This window comes from Cetorhinus maximus, unplaced genomic scaffold, assembly GCF_964194155.1.
Source record: "Cetorhinus maximus unplaced genomic scaffold, sCetMax3.hap1.1 HAP1_SCAFFOLD_1708, whole genome shotgun sequence".
NCBI lineage: Eukaryota > Metazoa > Chordata > Chondrichthyes > Lamniformes > Cetorhinidae > Cetorhinus > Cetorhinus maximus.
Genome location: NW_027597648.1, coordinates 1 through 17,500, shown reverse-complemented (window position 1 = coordinate 17,500; position 17,500 = coordinate 1). Strand labels below are relative to the sequence as shown.

General features: G+C 49.1%; 1 protein-coding gene across 1 annotated transcript; it reads right to left on the bottom strand.

The window, feature by feature from the left end:
• Positions 1-530: 530 nt before the first annotated feature.
• Positions 531-16,508, bottom strand: homer2 (homer scaffold protein 2). Its single transcript, XM_078536970.1, has 7 exons — positions 16,116-16,508; positions 13,216-13,308; positions 8,422-8,561; positions 6,858-7,014; positions 4,487-4,597; positions 2,727-2,807; positions 531-1,763 (listed from the first exon to the last, which is right to left on the bottom strand). The coding sequence occupies exons 1-7, from the start codon at positions 16,215-16,217 to the stop codon at positions 1,575-1,577; spliced, it is 873 nt and encodes a 290-aa protein (XP_078393096.1). The 5' UTR covers positions 16,218-16,508; the 3' UTR covers positions 531-1,574.
• Positions 16,509-17,500: the final 992 nt, after the last annotated feature.

The following is a 17,500-nucleotide window of genomic DNA, read 5'->3' as shown; positions in this document are numbered from 1 at the left end:
CACTCACACATGCTCTCTCTCACACACACACACACTCACTCACACACTCACATACACTCACACAAAGACATACTCGCACACAACATACACATGCACTCATTCACACGCACTCACTCACACGTACTCACACACTCTCACGCACACACTCACACACTCTCTCACACACACACATTCACACGCACACGCACACACTGACACACATACGCAATCACATGCACTCACTTACACTCTCACGCACACTCATACACACACGCACGCATGCACACTCATATACACACACACACACTCACGTACACACACATACACACACTCCCACACACACTGTCACTCACACACACATACACTCATACCCACACACTCACGTATGCGCACACTCACACACACTCGCTCACACGCACTCACAAACACACACGCACACACACACAGGCACACACACACTCACCCACACTCACAAACACACACACATATACACTCACACACACACTCTCTCTCACACACACAGAGTGATAAAACATCGGCTAATTAGGCTGTTAAAATATAACGTTAACATTTATTCCTTTCAATAAGAAACAAACAGTAAAAATCCACTAAAACCCAGACGTCATTTATCTTTTCTCCAGAACTCCCCAAATAAACTTGAGTCTTGTGTTGACCCATCGTCGTACAATCGGAAAATGAGAGCCTCCCCTCCCAGCTGATTCCACAAACTGGGAATTCCTCACTCGGATTGCCAAATCCTCCAGGATAGTCCGGGAGTCTCCGGGAATTAAAGATTAATCTCCCAAATGAGCAGAACCCAGGGAAAAAAAATCATAAAATTATGTTTCTCTTCATTTTCTTAGAATATTAATTTATTATTTATAAAAACATTAGCATGGGACAAAAAGACTGTTTGATCAGGTGATCACGTGATCAAACCTCCAGGAATATGTCCAACCAGAATTGGCAAGATGATAATTTCCAAATCAGTCACTTGTTATTCTTGTACACAGACACTTATTTCATTCCTTTGTTTAATATATGGTTTATATCGGACAGAATAAAGGAAACGCTTGTGAAAATCAGAGTTTAAAGTGACCTTGCCTGAATTTCCAGCAAATTCAATCTTGTCTCCAGCCATTAACCTGCTCCTCAGGATTAAACTTCGCTTCTGTTTCTGGCTCAGGGGGGGGTCAGGGTCAGGATACTGGTCACTCCGCTCATTCCCATGGCCGCCAGGAAATAATTCCCATTAACCGTTTGTCTGGAAGCAGCAAGGAGCCCAATCCCGCTCCCCACCCCATCAGATACCCCCATCCTCCATTCACCCAATCAGGCCCCTCCCCACCTCCCCAAAACCACCAGTCACAGTCACCCCCACCCCCGAACCCCGGGCACTCCACCCCAGCCCCAAGCCCCCCACTCTCAGCCTCCAGACCCCCTGCCCTCAGAAGTCAGGACAATCCTGTGAAAAGCCAGCTCCAAGGTTCAGACAGGCGACTCTCTGACTCTTGGCTACAGGTGACCAGCAGCCACACGTGGACCACTTCGAATGTCAATCCCTGTTACCCACCCAACATTCCCCCATCCCAGCCTCAGTTATCCATCCCCAATTTGGCCAGTCCTCGTCGGAAGCCATGGAGCTCATCGATTTTCCCATCCAGCACTTCCAGAAACGACGTCAATTCTTTCTTCAGGTTCCCCTGTTTATGTCGACTTTCTTCAATGTTTGATTTTAATGATTTTGTCTTGTTTTCCAGCTCCTTGTTTGTATTTTCAGCAGCCTGAGAAACAGAGAGAGAGAGTGTGGTCAGAGAGTCAGAGGGAGGTGTGGCAGTGATACATGGACACAGGCTCTACCTATCCCAGTGTGGGGGCAGGGATTCGGGTTGTCTCACTTTGCAGTGGCTTAAATAGTGGTTTCCTCTGGAGATGGTTGTGACTATGAGAAAGGTCTCAGATCACAGCCTTGATAAAGCTGACAAAGCCTTTCAGAATAATCACAGGAGGACGTAAAACAAATTCACCTCCAGGGTTTTCTTACAGTCTGAGTCGGCTTTGTCCCACGTGTGATTCGAAAATTGATTGTGTTCATTATTACTTTGAACACACAATGGTGTAGAGAGAGGCATCCATCAGAAACCAGCTCTGAAACCAGAATACCCAGCTCTAATATAACCAAGTCCTATGGAGAGGGGCACAAAGCTCAGCCTAAACACTCACTTCAGAGCAGAGCATGTGAGAAAGAGAGTGAGAGAGAGCGGCAGAGTGAGAGAGAGAGAGAGCGGCAGAGTGAGGAAGAGAGAGAGAGCGGCAGAGTGAGGAAGAGAGAGAGAGAGAGAGCGGCAGAGTGAGGAAGAGAGAGAGAGCGGCAGAGTGAGGAAGAGAGAGAGAGAGAGGCACATCAAGAGAATGTGAGAGAGACACACAGAGACAGGGAATGTATGGAGTGCGTCAGTCATGCTGCATTGTTACAGATTAGTCACTGACACCAGTCCAGGACCTGACTCGATGCTGCCTCTTGACAGATGGGACGAGTTTATTTTATTATAGAAACTTACATGAGCTCAGGACACCTCAAAGCACTTCCCAGCAATAAACAACTTTCAAAGTGTAATCACTATTATAATGTAGGAAACACGGCAGCCAATTTGCCCACAGCAAGCTCCCACAAACAGTAAATATGATCATGCCCAGATAATCTGTTTTAGTGATGTCTTTTCCCTACCCCCAGGTTCACTCTGTACCTGTAGTCGTTTCCGTAAATCCTCGCACTGCTCCATTAGCTGAGGAATAAGCTGCACGTCTTCCCTCAGCCTCTCCAACTCCTGTGGGAAAAAACAGAAATGAGTTTCCACAAACAACACATCTGAACGGTAACCACACGCTCTCCAGGCTGCACGGAAATGTCCAGAACATAAACAGGATGGGATTATTCTCTGTGAGATTAGCAGCCATTAAACATTACATTTTAGCCAAGTTATCGCAGCAATCCTCTTTGGGAAAAGCCAAATCCTGCAGATACTGGAAACCTGAAATAGAAACAGAAAATGCTGGAAAGGTTCAGCAGCATCTGTGGAGAGGGGAACAGAGTTAACGTTTCAGGTCAGTGACCTTTCACCACAGCTCGGGTGAGTTAAAGATGCAGCTGCTTTTAAACAAGTGCAAAATAACGGGGTGGTTGGGGAGGAAGGGAAATAACAGAAGGGAAACTCTGAAAGGGTGAAGGGAGGAGAGGTTAAATGATGAAAGGGATGATGGTGCAAGGCGACAGGAGGCAGTATTAAAAGAAACAAGGTGGGTCTGGAGAAGCAGAAAGTGACAAGAGCAGAATCATTATCAACAGCAGGTCTCTGAACAAATGGGAACGGTAGTTATGATGTGAAATGGTTGAGTTCAGTGTTGAGTCCAGAAGGCTGTAAAGTGGCTCAGCAACGTGAGGTTTCTCGAGCTTCAGGAGAACAGTGTTGGAGGCTGAGGGGAGGGGAGGAGGACGGAGGGGGGAGGGGAGGGGAGGAGGAGGAGGGAGAGAGGACGGGAGCGGATTAAAATGAAAAATTGACCCAAAATCAGTCACACTTGCCGATCAAACACAAACACAGGTTCAACTCAATAATTTACATCACAACTCAACACCCAGTAGCAAGTTAGACCCAGATTAGACCCAGATTAGACCAGGATTAGACCCATATTAGACCTGGATTAGACCCAGATTAGACCCGGATTAGACCAGGATTAGACCAGGATTAGACCAGGATTAGACCAGGATTAGACCAGGATTAGACCAGGATTAGACCAGGATTAGACCAGGATTAGACCAGGATTAGACCCAGATTAGGCCAGGATTAGACCCAGATTAGACCCAGATTCCTGTGGAAACAGTTCAAATCCATTTGGATCTGGAAACTCATCCATATCTAAAAAATAGCTTTTTCTTTTTTGAATTACATCCAACCAGGAGACTTGGCGGAAAGAGTGAGGCTCTTAATCCACCAACTCCTTCAAATAAAAATCAATATGGTTTCAATTCTCACAGCCCCCCCAAAATTCACAAAGCAAATATTTTCCCTCGATAATATTCAGCAGGTTCATTTAATTTGAATCCATTCTGCATGTTCTCCCAAAACTGCTGTAAACCGGCTGATACCAGACACAGCACATTCCACCCCCACCCCAACGCCAACACTGTCTGAGGACAGAGAAACTCCACCAACGTTCAGCCAGTTTGAATACAGCCCATCCTCCCCCCCACCTCCCCCTGAGGCAGGCAGTGTGTCGCAGGGGCAACACGATAATACCCCCTCTACCCCTGGCCCAGTGGAATCAGGGGCAACTCCCATTCTGTGGGGGGGAGCAGTGATGGAATGGTTTTGTGCTGTGCTCCCCACAACCAGTGGCTGAGACTGAGATCCCCCAGCCACACGGGGACCTTCACCCCGTTCCCGGCCCTTTCATGAAAATATTCCCCATAAACAAGTTGATCGGCTAAGATAATAAAAACACAAACCTGCTCCTTTTCATTAATGTCAGCCTCCAGCTCCTTCACAATCCGACTCAAACGTGTGTTTCGCTCTTTCTCTTCAGGGAAGTCAGCACATTGAGCCTCCAGCTCCACAATCTGAGGGGCAGACAAATAAAGAGATAAAGAAAAGGGAGGAAATCCACTTGTCCCATCTCCACGTGCAGCCCTTTACATAGAAACGTATTTAAATGATGGCCTGTTTTCTGTATCAGATTCTGGGGACCAAATTTAAACCTCGTGTTTTCAATTTGTTAAAATATCGTCTTGGAGGAACAACTGAGGTGACCTGAATTCCTCAAACATTTAATTGCAGTCACTGCCCTCCAACAATGGGGGAACATGGTACAGACTCACCAAGCTACCAGGAGTTAAAGACCCACACAGCTACGAGCTCCTAACCTCGAGATAAATCGCTGGGACAGGAAAATAATTGTGTGTTTTCTTTAAACACTTTTATCGGTTATAAAAACACTGGAAAAAAGCAAAATGCTGCAGACGCTGGAAATCTCAATGCTAGAAATACTCAGCAGCTCAGGCAGTATCTAGGGAGAGAGAAACAGAATTAACATTTCAGGTCAATGACCTTTCGTTAGATAAAAATATTGGAGATGGGAAAAAGCGGTTGGACTGACAGTGGGAATTATTGGATCAGATGAGGAGGAGTCTGCTTGTGTGTCAGGCGACCAACGGCAGAAGTGGGTGGGGGGTGTGGGGGGTGGGTGGGGTTGGGGGGTTGTGTAGGGGTGGTGAGGAGGGGTGGTGGTGGAATAAAAGGTCACGTTATCAACCCCCTCCAGGAAAGCGCCAGTCACAGTTGGGATCCCGCGTGTGGTGGGAATTCTGTCTGAGGTTTCTCTGAGCTGCTGTCAGCTCCCCATCATCCTCACATTCCCCCCCTGACCCTCTGTTTATGAACATCAGCCTCACCACCAGATGCCTCCTCTTGACTCAGCATTAAAAAAAGCGCAGAAGGTTCTGGAACAGTTTGGTTGGTAGTTGTGAGTCTCCTCTGGTTGGCGCTCCCTACCCAGGAGGGTTGGGAAATTCCAAATGGAACTCAACCTGTCCATTTCCCAGCTCGAACCTTGGGAAGGCTTTGGACATTTTTCCATCAAACAATTCGAAGCTGTAGAGAGTTCCGGATCCTTCCTCCAGTTCCTATGGCTCCGGCCCTTTCTTCCTTAACAAAATGCAATCATTTCTGGAAATACTGATTTCTCCCGACTGAGGAACCTTTGGGAATCTGAAGGAATATCTTTCTGGGAGTGTTGCTGATCCTACAATCCGATGCTCCCGTGTAAATGGGTAACTGGGATTCTTTATTCCAAAACTGTGCTCTGACCATTATACACCCTTGAATTTCAGAGTCAACCACAGAGGTTAGAATCCATCCACGATTTGACCAAGTGAGATTCCTGATCTGTTATTCCTGATCAAGTGTTACATAGAAACATAGAAACTATGAGCAGGACTAGGCCATTCGGCCCTTCGAGCCTGCTCCACCATTCGTTATGATCATGGCTGATCATCCAACTCAATAGCCTGCTCCCGCTTTCTCCCCATACCCTTTGATCCCTTTCGCCCCAAGAGCTATATCTAACTCCTTCTTGAAAACATACAATGTTTTGGCCTCAACTACTTTCTGTGGTAACGAATTCCACAGGCTCACCACTCTCCGGGTGAAGAAATTTCTCATCTCAGTCCTAAATGGTCTACCCCGTATCCTCAGACTGTGACACCTGGTTCTGGACTCCCCCACCATCGGGAACATCCTTCCTGCACCTACCCTGTCTAGTCCTGTTAGAATTTTATAGGTTTCTAAGAGACCCCTCCTCATTCTTCTGAACTCCAGCGAATATAATCCTAACCGACTCAATCTCTCCTCATATGTCAGTCCCGCCATCCCAGGAATCAGTCGGGTAAACCTTCGCTGCACTCCCCCTATAGCAAGAACATCCTTCCTCAGATAAGGAGACCAAAACTGCACATAATATTCCAGGTGTGGTCTCACCAAGGCCCTGTATAATTGCAGCAAGACATCTCTGCTCCTGTACTCGAATCCTCTGGCTATGAAGGCCAACAAACCATTTGCCTTCTTTACCACCCGCTGCACCTGCATGCTTACCTTCCGCGACTGATGTACTTTTGGCAGGAGGAATACCACCTCAGCTGATTGTGATCTTGCCCTCATTCTGTGAGGCAGGTGAGGACTGCGAGTTCTCCCTCACCCGAGGCACTAAGGTGAATCGTGAATGTTCCCCCAGTCAGAGTCAGTAAAAGTTGCTGATCTGTGACAAGCAACCCAATCTTCAACCCGTACACCCCATTGTGATGCAGCGATAGTGCCGTCACTAACCTTCTGCCGGAGTCTATCTCCTTCTTCCTTACACTCCAAGAGTTGTTTTTTCCAATGTTCTACATTATTTGTTGACTCCTGTAACGCAATGCTGAGTCGAGCGTTGTTCTCTCCCAAGCTCTGGAGCTCCTGCTCCCATTTGTTGGGAGCAGTGGACCTAAATGGAGAAAAAACATGTCACAGCCTCAAACCCGCAACCTCACATTCACTCACTCCCTGTTTGTGTTTGTTATAGGCACACTCGAGACTCAGCCTGTGAGCTACGAATGTGTTTGAAAGAACAGGCAAAGGAATTGCCAGTGTTTTAAACTTTAGCCATTATAAACCCATGGCTTCCTTTCTCTCCTCCTTTCAAATCGTTCTCCTCTAGGACTCTGCCCCCAACTTTCTGCTCTGTTTACTAGAGAGAAAGAGAAGCAGCAAAGCAGCAAGCCTGTGTGCAGATTGCATTCCCTTTATCCTGTATCTGCACCTTTGGTGTGGTAATGTCAGCTGATGTCCAGTGAGACTGTTCAAAGGGTCAGATCAACAGTTGAAAATCAGCCAGCTCCCTCTCTGGCTCTGAACCAGGCTGCACAATGTAAACAGGATTCATTATCCAACAGGGAAAAGAGTCTGAGGGCCCTCGAGTGACCCACTCAGAGTCTGGTGGCTACAATGGTCGAGTTGGACAATTGATGTGGAAATCCAAATTGTGGAGTCAGCAGTCACAATGATCAGAGACTCAGTAAGGAGACCGGAGCTGCTTCAGGTTGGCTATTGTGCTAAAGTATGAGATATTCAGCACCATTGACCTTAAAATGTTGAATTCTCGACTTGGACAATCTGACTGGACACAATGCCAGAGTGACCTACAACCAAGGCAAGAGCGGAAGGAATGGGAAAATGGCTCAGTTAACAAGAGTTCCAACCAACTGAGCAGGGCTAAGGGTGATAATGAAAACCTTCTGACAGACGAAGCAATTTGCTGATGAATCAGAGACAATTTGTGCAAAAGCTTTAGGCAGAATGAGCTGGTTTTCCAGAGAAATAAAAACAGAAAATGCCGGAACTCGTGGAAGGTCATTCACCTGAAACATTAACATTGTTTCTCTCTCTCCACAGATGCTGCCAGACGCCCAGAGTATTCCCAGCATTTTCTGTTTTTGTTTCAGATTTCCAGCATCCGCAGCATTCTGCTCTTTGGTTTCTCACAAGCCCAGGCAATTTACTGTGAGGTGATTGAGTACAAAAATATTGAAGCAAAATTCGCAATGGGTTTGTCAATGATGCCTGCAGTTCACAGGTAAACCCGTGAGTCAGTCACTGAAACCCAGTCACGACAGTCAAGATAAATCAGCAACATATCACCTCCGAGATCAGAGTGGGAACCGATCCCCGAAGGAGATTCACAGAATGAAGCAGAGGATCAGAGATCTACCCAAAATAGAGCATGCGATCTTCATCAGCCCAGCCACATGCATCCTCTGGAAGGCCCAGTACTGTGTTCCATGCTCCAGACACTCTGAGGGCTGGCTGCACTCCCAGGATTTACTCTCCCGGTTTATGGAGGGATTAATCTCACCCTTGAGCTGAGACTAGTTTGATGCGGTCATTGTCATTCTTCAGGAGGGTTTCGATGGCAGCAGGGCGCGTTGCCTTTTCATCATCAGTTCCATTTACACTCGATGCTTGTGGAGACGTTGGAATTTCATGGCTGGACTCCTAGAACAATTCAAGCATCAGTTAGAGTGAGGAATTCCCAAAACAGGTGGAGCCCTCAAACTTAGGGCCTTACAAAAAGGTCACAACACATTTATCCAACTGCATTGTACCAGGGTTTCTAATCCACATGAGACTCCTCCCATCCTACTTCATCAGCATATCCAGCAACCTGTGTTCCTTCCAAGCCCACTTAGCCTGCACTCGCTCCACCACCGACGCACAGTAGCAGCAGTGTGTGTACCATCTACAAGATGCACTGCAGCAACTCACCAATGCTCCTTACACAGCACCTTCCAAACCCTCAACCACTACCATCTAGAAGGACAAGGGCAGCAGACTCATGGGAACACCACCACCTGCAAGTTCCCCTCCAAGACACATACCGTCAAGACCTGGAAATATATCACCATTCTGTTGCTGGAACTCCCTCCCTAACAGCACTGTGGGTGTACCTACGGCACTGAGGATGGTGAGAAGAAGCTGGGTCACAGGGATGAAGAGATGATCAACTGGGGGTTGGGGGGGTGGAATGACTGAGTCTGCTCCTAGAACCCAGCAGCATTTGAAAGCTCTGTCCTCACCCCAACTCTCCAGGGGCAGAGGAGAGTAGGAGAAAGTTTCCTTTACATTATCTCTAGAAGCTTCTCTCTTTTCAGTTTTCCTCTCTCTTCCCACATCCTTGCCTGAACATTACAAGGTCCCAGTGTGCTCAGCTCCCATGCAGAGCCAATAACTCTAATTAAATGTCCTTTGTGTAAGCTATCCAAGACGCAAAAGAAATCAATTGAAATAATGATGGAATTCACTGAAACATAGAGGATAGGGAAACAAATGTGACATTCCTGAACTGATAAACCAGAGATTGGGGGCTGAAATCCTACCAAGGCAGTTTCAGGAGTTTAATTCCGTTTCTGTAAAATAAATCTGGAAATAAGGCTCTGAGGTCAATAAAAGTGACTCTGAAATGTTCATATTGTCCGTGAAAAAAAAACACTGGTTTCTTAAGGTCCTTTAGGGAAGGGAATCTGCCATCCTCAACTGGTCTGGACTACATGTGACTCCAGGCCCACAGAAACATGGATGATTTTAAAAAAATATTATATTTATATAGTCACGGGATGTGGGCTTCACTGACTGGGCCAGACTTTATTGCCCGTCTCTAGTTGCCCTTGAGAAGGTGGTGGTGAGCTGCCTTGTTGAACCGCTGCAGTCCATGTGGTGTAGGTACACCCACAGTGCTGTTAGGGAGGGAGTTCCAGGATTTTGACCCAGCGACAGTGAAGGAACAGCCGATATATTTCCAAGCCAGGATGGTGAGTGACTTGGAAGGGAACTTCCAGGTGGTGGTGTTCCCATGTATCTGCTGCCCTTGTCCTTCTAGATGGTAGTGGTCGTGGGTTTGGAAGGTGCTGTGTAAGGAGCCTTGGTGAATTCCTGCAGTGCATCTTGTAGATGGTACACACACTGCTGTTACTGTGCATTGGTGGTGGAGGGAGTGAATGTTTGTGGATGGGGTGTTAATCAAGCGGGCTGCTTTGTCCTGGATGGTGTCAAGCTTCTTGAGTGTTGTGGGAGCTGCACTCATCCAGGCAAGTGGGGAGTATTCCATCACACTCCTGACTTGTGCCTTGTGGACAGGCTTTGGGGAGTCTGGCATGAGTTACCCTCCGTAGAATTCCCAACTCTGATCTGCTCTTGTAACCACAGTATGTATATGGCTAGTCCAGTTCAGTTTCTGGTCAATGGTAACCCCCAGGATGTTGATAGTGAGGGATTCAGTGATGGTAATGTCATTGAACATCAAGGGGCGATGGTTAGATTCCCTCTTGCTGCAGGCAGTGGCACTTATGTGGCGTGAATGTTACTTGCCACTTGCTAGTCCAAGCCTGGACATTGTCCAGGTCTTGCTGCATTTGGACATGGAATGCTTCAGTATCTGAGGAGTTGTGAATGGTGCTGCACATTGCGCAATCATCAGCGAACATCCCCACTTCTGACCTTACGTTGGAAGGAAGGTCATTGATGAAGCAGCTGAAGATGGTTGGGCCGAGGACACTAACCTGAGGAGCTCCTGCAGTGATGTCCTGGAGCTGAGGAGACTGACCTCCAACAACCACAACTATCTTATTTTGTGCTAGGCATGACTCCAACCAGCAGAGAGTTTTCCCCCTGATTCCCATTGACTCCAGTTTTGCTAGGGCTCCTTGATGCCACACTCGGTCAAATGTTGGCTTGATGTCAAGGGCAGTCACTCTCACCTCACCTCGGGAGTTCAGCTCTTTTGTCCGTGTTTGAACCAAGGCTGTAATGAGGTCAGGAGCTGAGTGGCCCTGGCGGAACCTAAATTGGGCATCAGTGAGCAGGTTATTGCTAAGCAAGCGCCACTTGACAACACTGTTAAGGGCCCCTTCCATCACCTTACTGGTGATCGAAAGTAGACTGATTGGGCGGTAATTAGCCGGGTTGGATTTGTCCTTTTTGTGGACAGGACAAACCTGTAAATTTTCCACATAGCTGGGTAGATGCCAGTGTTGTGGCTGTACTGGAACAGCTTGGCTAGGGGCTCAGCAAGTTCTGGAGCACAAGTCTTCAGTACTATTGCCAGAATATTGTCAGGGCCCATAGCCTTTGCAGTATCCAGTGCCTTCAGCCGTTTCTTGATATCACGTGGAGTGAATCGAATTGGCTGAAGACTGGCATCTGTGATGCTGGGGACCTCCGGAGGAGGCCGAGATGGATCATCCACTTGGCACTTCTGGCTGACGATTGTAGCAAATGCTTCAGCCTTATATTTTACACTGATGTGCTGGGCTCCCCCATCATTGAGGACGGGGATACTTGTGAAGACTCCTCCTCCAGTTAGTTGTTTAATTGTCCACCACCATTCATGACTGAATGTGGCAGGACTGCAGAGCTTAGATCTGATCCGTTGGTTGTGGGATTGCTTAGCCCTGTCTATCACTTACTGCTTATGCTGTTTGGCGCATAAGTTGTCCTGTGTTGTAGCTTCACCAGGTTGACACGTCATTTTTAGGTATGCCTGGTGCTGCTCCTGGCATGCCCTCCTGCACTCTTCATTGAACCTGGCTTGATGGTCATGGTAGAGTGGGGGATATGTCAGGCCATGAGTTACAGAATGTGGTTTAGTACAATTCTGCTCCTGCTGATGGCCCACAGCGTCTCATGGATGTCCAGTTTTGAGTTACTAGATCTGTTCAAAATCTATCCTATTTAGCACGGTGGTAGTGCCACACAACACGATGGTGGGTATCCTCAATGTGAAGATGGGACTTTATTTCCAAAAGGACTGTGCGGTGATCACTCCTACCGACATGGACAGATGCATCTGCGGTAGGCAGGTTGGTGAGGATGAGGTCAAGTATGTTTTTCCCTCTTGTTGGTTCCCTCACCACCTGCTGCAGACCCAGTCTAGCAGCTATGTCCTTTAGGACTTGGCCAGCTCAGTCAGTAGTGGTGCTACCGAGCGAGTCTTGGTGATGGACATTGAAGTACCCCACCCAGAGTACATTCTGCGTCCTTGCCACCCTCAGTGCTTCCTCCAAGTGGTGTTCAACATGGAGGAGCACTAATTCATCAGCTGAGGGAGGGTGGTACGTGGTAATCAGCAGGAGGTTTTCTTGCCCACGTTTGACCTGATGCCATGAGATGAGCTTGGCATTGTCGGTGCTAGATCAATGCCAGCGGTTGTCCAATTTCATTCCTTTTTGTGGGTTCATAGCAGCTTGATACAACCAAGTGTCTTGTAGGCAGACCAGGTGAAGACAGCAGATTTCCTAAAGGGCATTAGTGAAACAGATGGGTTTTTACAACAGTTGGTAATGGTTTCACAGTTACTATTGCCAAGCTCCAGATTTATGAATTTAATTTAAATTCCACCAGCTGCCCTGGTAGGATTCGAACCCGTGTTCCCCATTAACCCGGGCCTCTGGCTTAGTAATCCAGTGACATAACCACTGCGCCACCCTCTGAAATGACTGTCCATCAGGGTGCTCAGGGATGGAAATAAATTCAGCCTTTGCCATCGGCAGAAACCAGCTCCTGCCTTTGCAAAGTGACACCCCTGGACTGGCAGCAGGGGCTGTGCTTCAGAGCAGTCTGAAGGGTTTAATTCCTTTTTTTGAATTTTAAAACGATCTTCAATCTTGAAAAGATCATCACAGGATTTCTGACACACTCCTTTCACCATGTAATCCTTACCATAAGTTGCTGCGCTAAATGGAGTGAGATAGAAGCTGCCTGTGAGCCACTGTCTCTGTAACTGGGGCAGAGAGAAGCTTATAAGGGAAAGTACTGGTGGCGGGAGTAGGGACTGAGAGGGTGAGGCCTCCAAATTTGTATCAGAACCAGACTGTAAATCTAACAGCTCATCAGTAACTAAACTCCTCATCAGCCTGAGCACTAACCACACATCATTGGGTCTCAGATCCTCAGATAACTTTCATTCTTGGGATGTGGGCATCACTGGCAAGACCATTTATTGCCCATCCCCCTAATTCCCCTCTAGAAGGTGGTAGTGATCCGCCTTAAACTGCTGCAGTCCACGTGGCGTTTGTACATGTGGCGCTGTTAGGGAGGGAGTTCCAGGGTTATTAACACAGTGACGATCTCACCCTCCCAGGACAGGTTTACTTACACGGGAATGATTACTTGATGTTTCAGTTTTCTCCTGTGAACGATCTCTCGCCAGTTTCGCTGCCTCTTTAACTTCCTGAAACTTCTCTGCAAACTGCAATATATGAAAGTTGTGTTATGGGGTGTTTGGAATTGAGTCATGTTACAGTGACAGAGAGTTACAGCAACTAAATCCAGCAAAGGCTTCAGATTGGCTCACAGGACAGCCCCTGTCAGACATTGTCTTCACAAACGTACCTGATCCCAATTATTCCGTAACTCGGGGATTTGCAATCTTGACAACATTGATTGATCACCTGAAACTCCCTCTTTTCCAAAAATAATCCCCCAGTTCTTCACTGTTAGAAATCCCTTGCCTCCTGCTGCTCTCTCTCGGCCCACTCAAAGGGGTAATAGCTGTTCCACGATCACAACTGCCCAACGTCTTATCAGTTCCAATTCCCACTCTCTCGTCCACTTTACTGATGCCTTATTGCGAAGGTTGGCAATGCAGAGTTTAACAGCTACACTCACCCACCCCCGCACCGCACACGTGACCCTCTGCTGTGTACACCATACTCTGTGTAAAGACATCAGTAACATGGTCCCTGGTGCCAGTATTAGTATCCCTCACACCAACCCACCCGGTACAGCCCAGAAATAAACTCCCATTGGGAAAGTTGCCTGGAGCCATGGTTTCCAATGTTGCAGTTCCGGTCACTCTGAAGGCCGCTGTTCCCCAGGATATTTTGGTGCTAAATTACAGGCGGGTCAGTGCGAAGGATACTTTCCCAATAAGAGCGGTTCAGACAGTTTACTCGAGAAGGAATTGCGGGCTGGGAACGGTAGAATTTATAGAGTCATAGAGGTCTACAGCACAGAAAAAGGCCCTTCGGCCCATTGAGTCTGTGCTAGCCAAACAAGTACCTAGCTATCCTAATCCCATGTTCCAGCACTAGGCCCATAGCCTTGTATGCCACGGCACCACACATCCAAATAATTCTTAAATGTTATGAGGGTTTCTGCCTCTACCACCCTTTCAGGCAGTGAGTTCCAGACTCCCACCACCCTCTGGGTGAAAAAATTCTTCCTCATATCCCCTCTAAACCTCCTGCCCCTTACCTTAAATCTATGTCCCCTGGTTATTGATCCCTCCACCAAGGGGAAAAGTTCCTTCCTGTCTACCCTATCTATGCCCCTCAATTTTATACACCTCAATCATCTCCGCCCTCCATCTCCTCTGCTCCAGGGAAAATAACCCCAGTCTATCCAATCTCTCCTCATAACTAAAACTCTCCAGCCCAGGCAACATCATGGTAAATCTCCTCTGCACTCTCTCTAGTGCAATCACATCCTTCATATAATGCAGATCCCAGAACTGCACACAATATTCTTAGCTGTGGCCTAACCAGCATTTTATACAGTTTCAGCATAACCTCCCTGCTCTTATATTCTATGCCTCGGCTAATAAAGGCAAGTATCCCATGTGGAATTGCTGACAAAATGCAGCAGGTTCACTGCTCATAGAGAAATAATCCAAACTAACCAAAGTATCTTTACACTCACCCCTTAACCCTCATTCCCACCCCGTCACTCCCTCACACCCTCACACTCACTCCCCCACCCTCACCCCCTCACTCCCACCCCCTCACTCCCACCCCCTCACTCCCACCCCCTCACTCCCACCCCCTCACTCCCACCCCCTCACTCCCACCCCCTCACTCCCACCCCCTCACTCCCACCCCCTCACTCCCACACCCTCATCCCTACTCCCACACCCTCACTCCCACCCACTCACTCCCACTCACTCCCACTCACTCCCACCCACTCACTCCCACCCACTCCCACCCCCTCACTCCCACCCCCTCACTCCCTCGCTCCCACACCCTCGCTCCCACACCCTCGCTCCCACACCCTCGCTCCCACACCCTCGCTCCCACACCCTCGCTCCCACACCCTCGCTCCCACACCCTCGCTCCCACACCCTCGCTCCCACACCCTCGCTCCCACACCCTCGCTCCCACACCCTCGCTCCCACACCCTCGCTCCCACACCCTCGCTCCCACACCCTCGCTCCCACACCCTCGCTCCCACACCCTCGCTCCCACACCCTCGCTCCCACACCCTCGCTCCCACACCCTCGCTCCCACACCCTCGCTCCCACACCCTCGCTCCCACACCCTCACACTCCCACACCCTCACACTCCCACACCCTCACACCCCCACACCCTCGCTCCCACACCCTCGCTCCCACACCCTCGCTCCCACCCCCTCGCTCCCACACCCTCACACCCTCACACCTTCACTCCCACCCCCTCACTCCCACCCCCTCATTCCCTCACTCCCACCCCTCACTCCCACACCCTCACTCCCACACCCTCACTCCCACACCCTCACTCCCACACCCTCACTCCCACACCCTCACTCCCACACCCTCACTCCCACACCCTCACTCCCACACCCTCACTCCCACACCCTCACTCCCACACCCTCACTCCCACACCCTCACTCCCACACCCTCACTCCCACACCCTCACTCCCACACCCTCACTCCCACACCCTCACTCCCACACCCTCACTCCCACACCCTCACTCCCACACCCTCACTCCCACACCCTCACTCCCACACCCTCACTCCCACACCCTCACTCCCACACCCTCACTCCCACACCCTCATTCTCATGTCCTCACACTTTCACCCTCACACCCTCACTCTCTCACCCTCTCTTTCTCACCCTCGCTCCCACGCCCACCCCTACCCTCTCCGCATTCTCTCTCCCTCCACTCTCTCACCCCCCCACCCCCACCCTCTCACCCCCCGACCCCCCCCCCCCCCCCTCACCCCCCCCCCCCCCCCCCCCCCCCCCCCCCCCCCCCCCCCCCCACCCTCTCTCCCCCCGACCCCCCTGCTCAGTTTCTTACCTTGGTTAACTGTTGCTCGGAGGAGAAGCCCAGTCCGAAGACAGTGTTTGCCCGGCTGTCTGCCCACTGTCCGAACTTCTGGGAGGTTTTTGTGAAGGTCATGTTTGGGGTGACTGTGCTGTTTATAATCACCTGCGAGACACATATGGAGGAATCCTGTCAGGACAGCAAAACTTCAAACCACACTGCTGAAAATTCCTGCTCCTTCTTCACTCCTCAGTGCCAGGTTCCCAACTTCCCAGGTTACTGGGTTACTCAGTTACTTGGTAACTAGGTTACTGGGTTCCCAGGTTACCAGGCTGTGCCAGCATCACTCTCAGCCGTGATTATTGAGTGCCTCTTGGGCTCAAAGTGCCTATTCTGCTGTCCTGGTTCTGCTTTGACTTTAGTCCCGGGATTGATGAAGCTTCTGCGATCCAATAGTTTATTGATTAGGTTTTGAGGAAAGGTGCCACAGAGTAACACACTTCCCCATCAAACCCTCTCCTCATCGCTAACTCCAGTGACACAATAACACTTTATACAGACAACACACAGCAATGGATCAAACAACGTCTCAATCTCTTCACTGCTCCAACTCTTCAACTGGACTCTGCTCAGAATATCACCAAATTACAGCTACAAACAGGACTTTCCAACATAAATCCCAGGCAAATTACAGGGAATGAGAGATGGAGAGAGAGACAGAGACAGACAGGTGGAGACAGACAGACTGACAGAGAGAGAGGGAGAGGGAGATGGGGAGAGAACAGGGACACAGAAAGCGGGGACAGAGGGAGACGGAGGCAGAGAGAAAGATTTGCATTTATATAACCCCTTTGAAGATTTCCCATGGTACTTCACAGCCAATGAAATATTTTTGAAGTGTAGTTGCTTTTGTGATGTGGCAGCTAATTTATGCACAGCAAGATTCCACAAACAGGAATTGAGACAAGTAACTGGATGATCTGTTCTCGTGATATTGATTGAGGGAGAAACATTGACCAGGACACTGTGTGGGAGCTGCATTTCGCTGGTGGATAATCTGAGAGATTCTGAAGAAACAAATTTGGAACCGAAATGAATGCTGGAGAACGAGTGAGCACCCTCACTCACTCACCCTCACTCACTCACCCTCACCCACCCTCACTCACTCACTCACCCTCACTCACTCACCCTCACTCACTCACCCTCACTCACTCACCCTCACTCACTCACCCTCACTCACTCACCCTCACTCACTCACCCTCACTCACTCACTCACCCTCACTCACTCACCCTCACTCACTCACCCTCACTCACTCACCCTCACTCACTCACCCTCACTCACTCACTCACTCACCCTCACTCACTCACTCACCCTCACTCACTCACCCTCACTCACCCTCACTCACTCACTCACTCAC

Excerpts from the sequence above, each read along its gene's own strand:
- homer2 (XM_078536970.1), bottom strand. The coding sequence starts at position 16,217 with ATGACCTTCACAAAAACCTCCCAGAAGTTCGGACAGTGGGCAGACAGC. Across the intron at positions 13,309-16,115 it reads CCGAGCAACAGTTAACCAAG|TTTGCAGAGAAGTTTCAGGA; the intron begins GTAAGAAACTGA and ends CATATATTGCAG. Across the intron at positions 4,598-6,857 it reads GAGATAGACTCCGGCAGAAG|ATTGTGGAGCTGGAGGCTCA; the intron begins GTTAGTGACGGC and ends TCTGCCCCTCAG.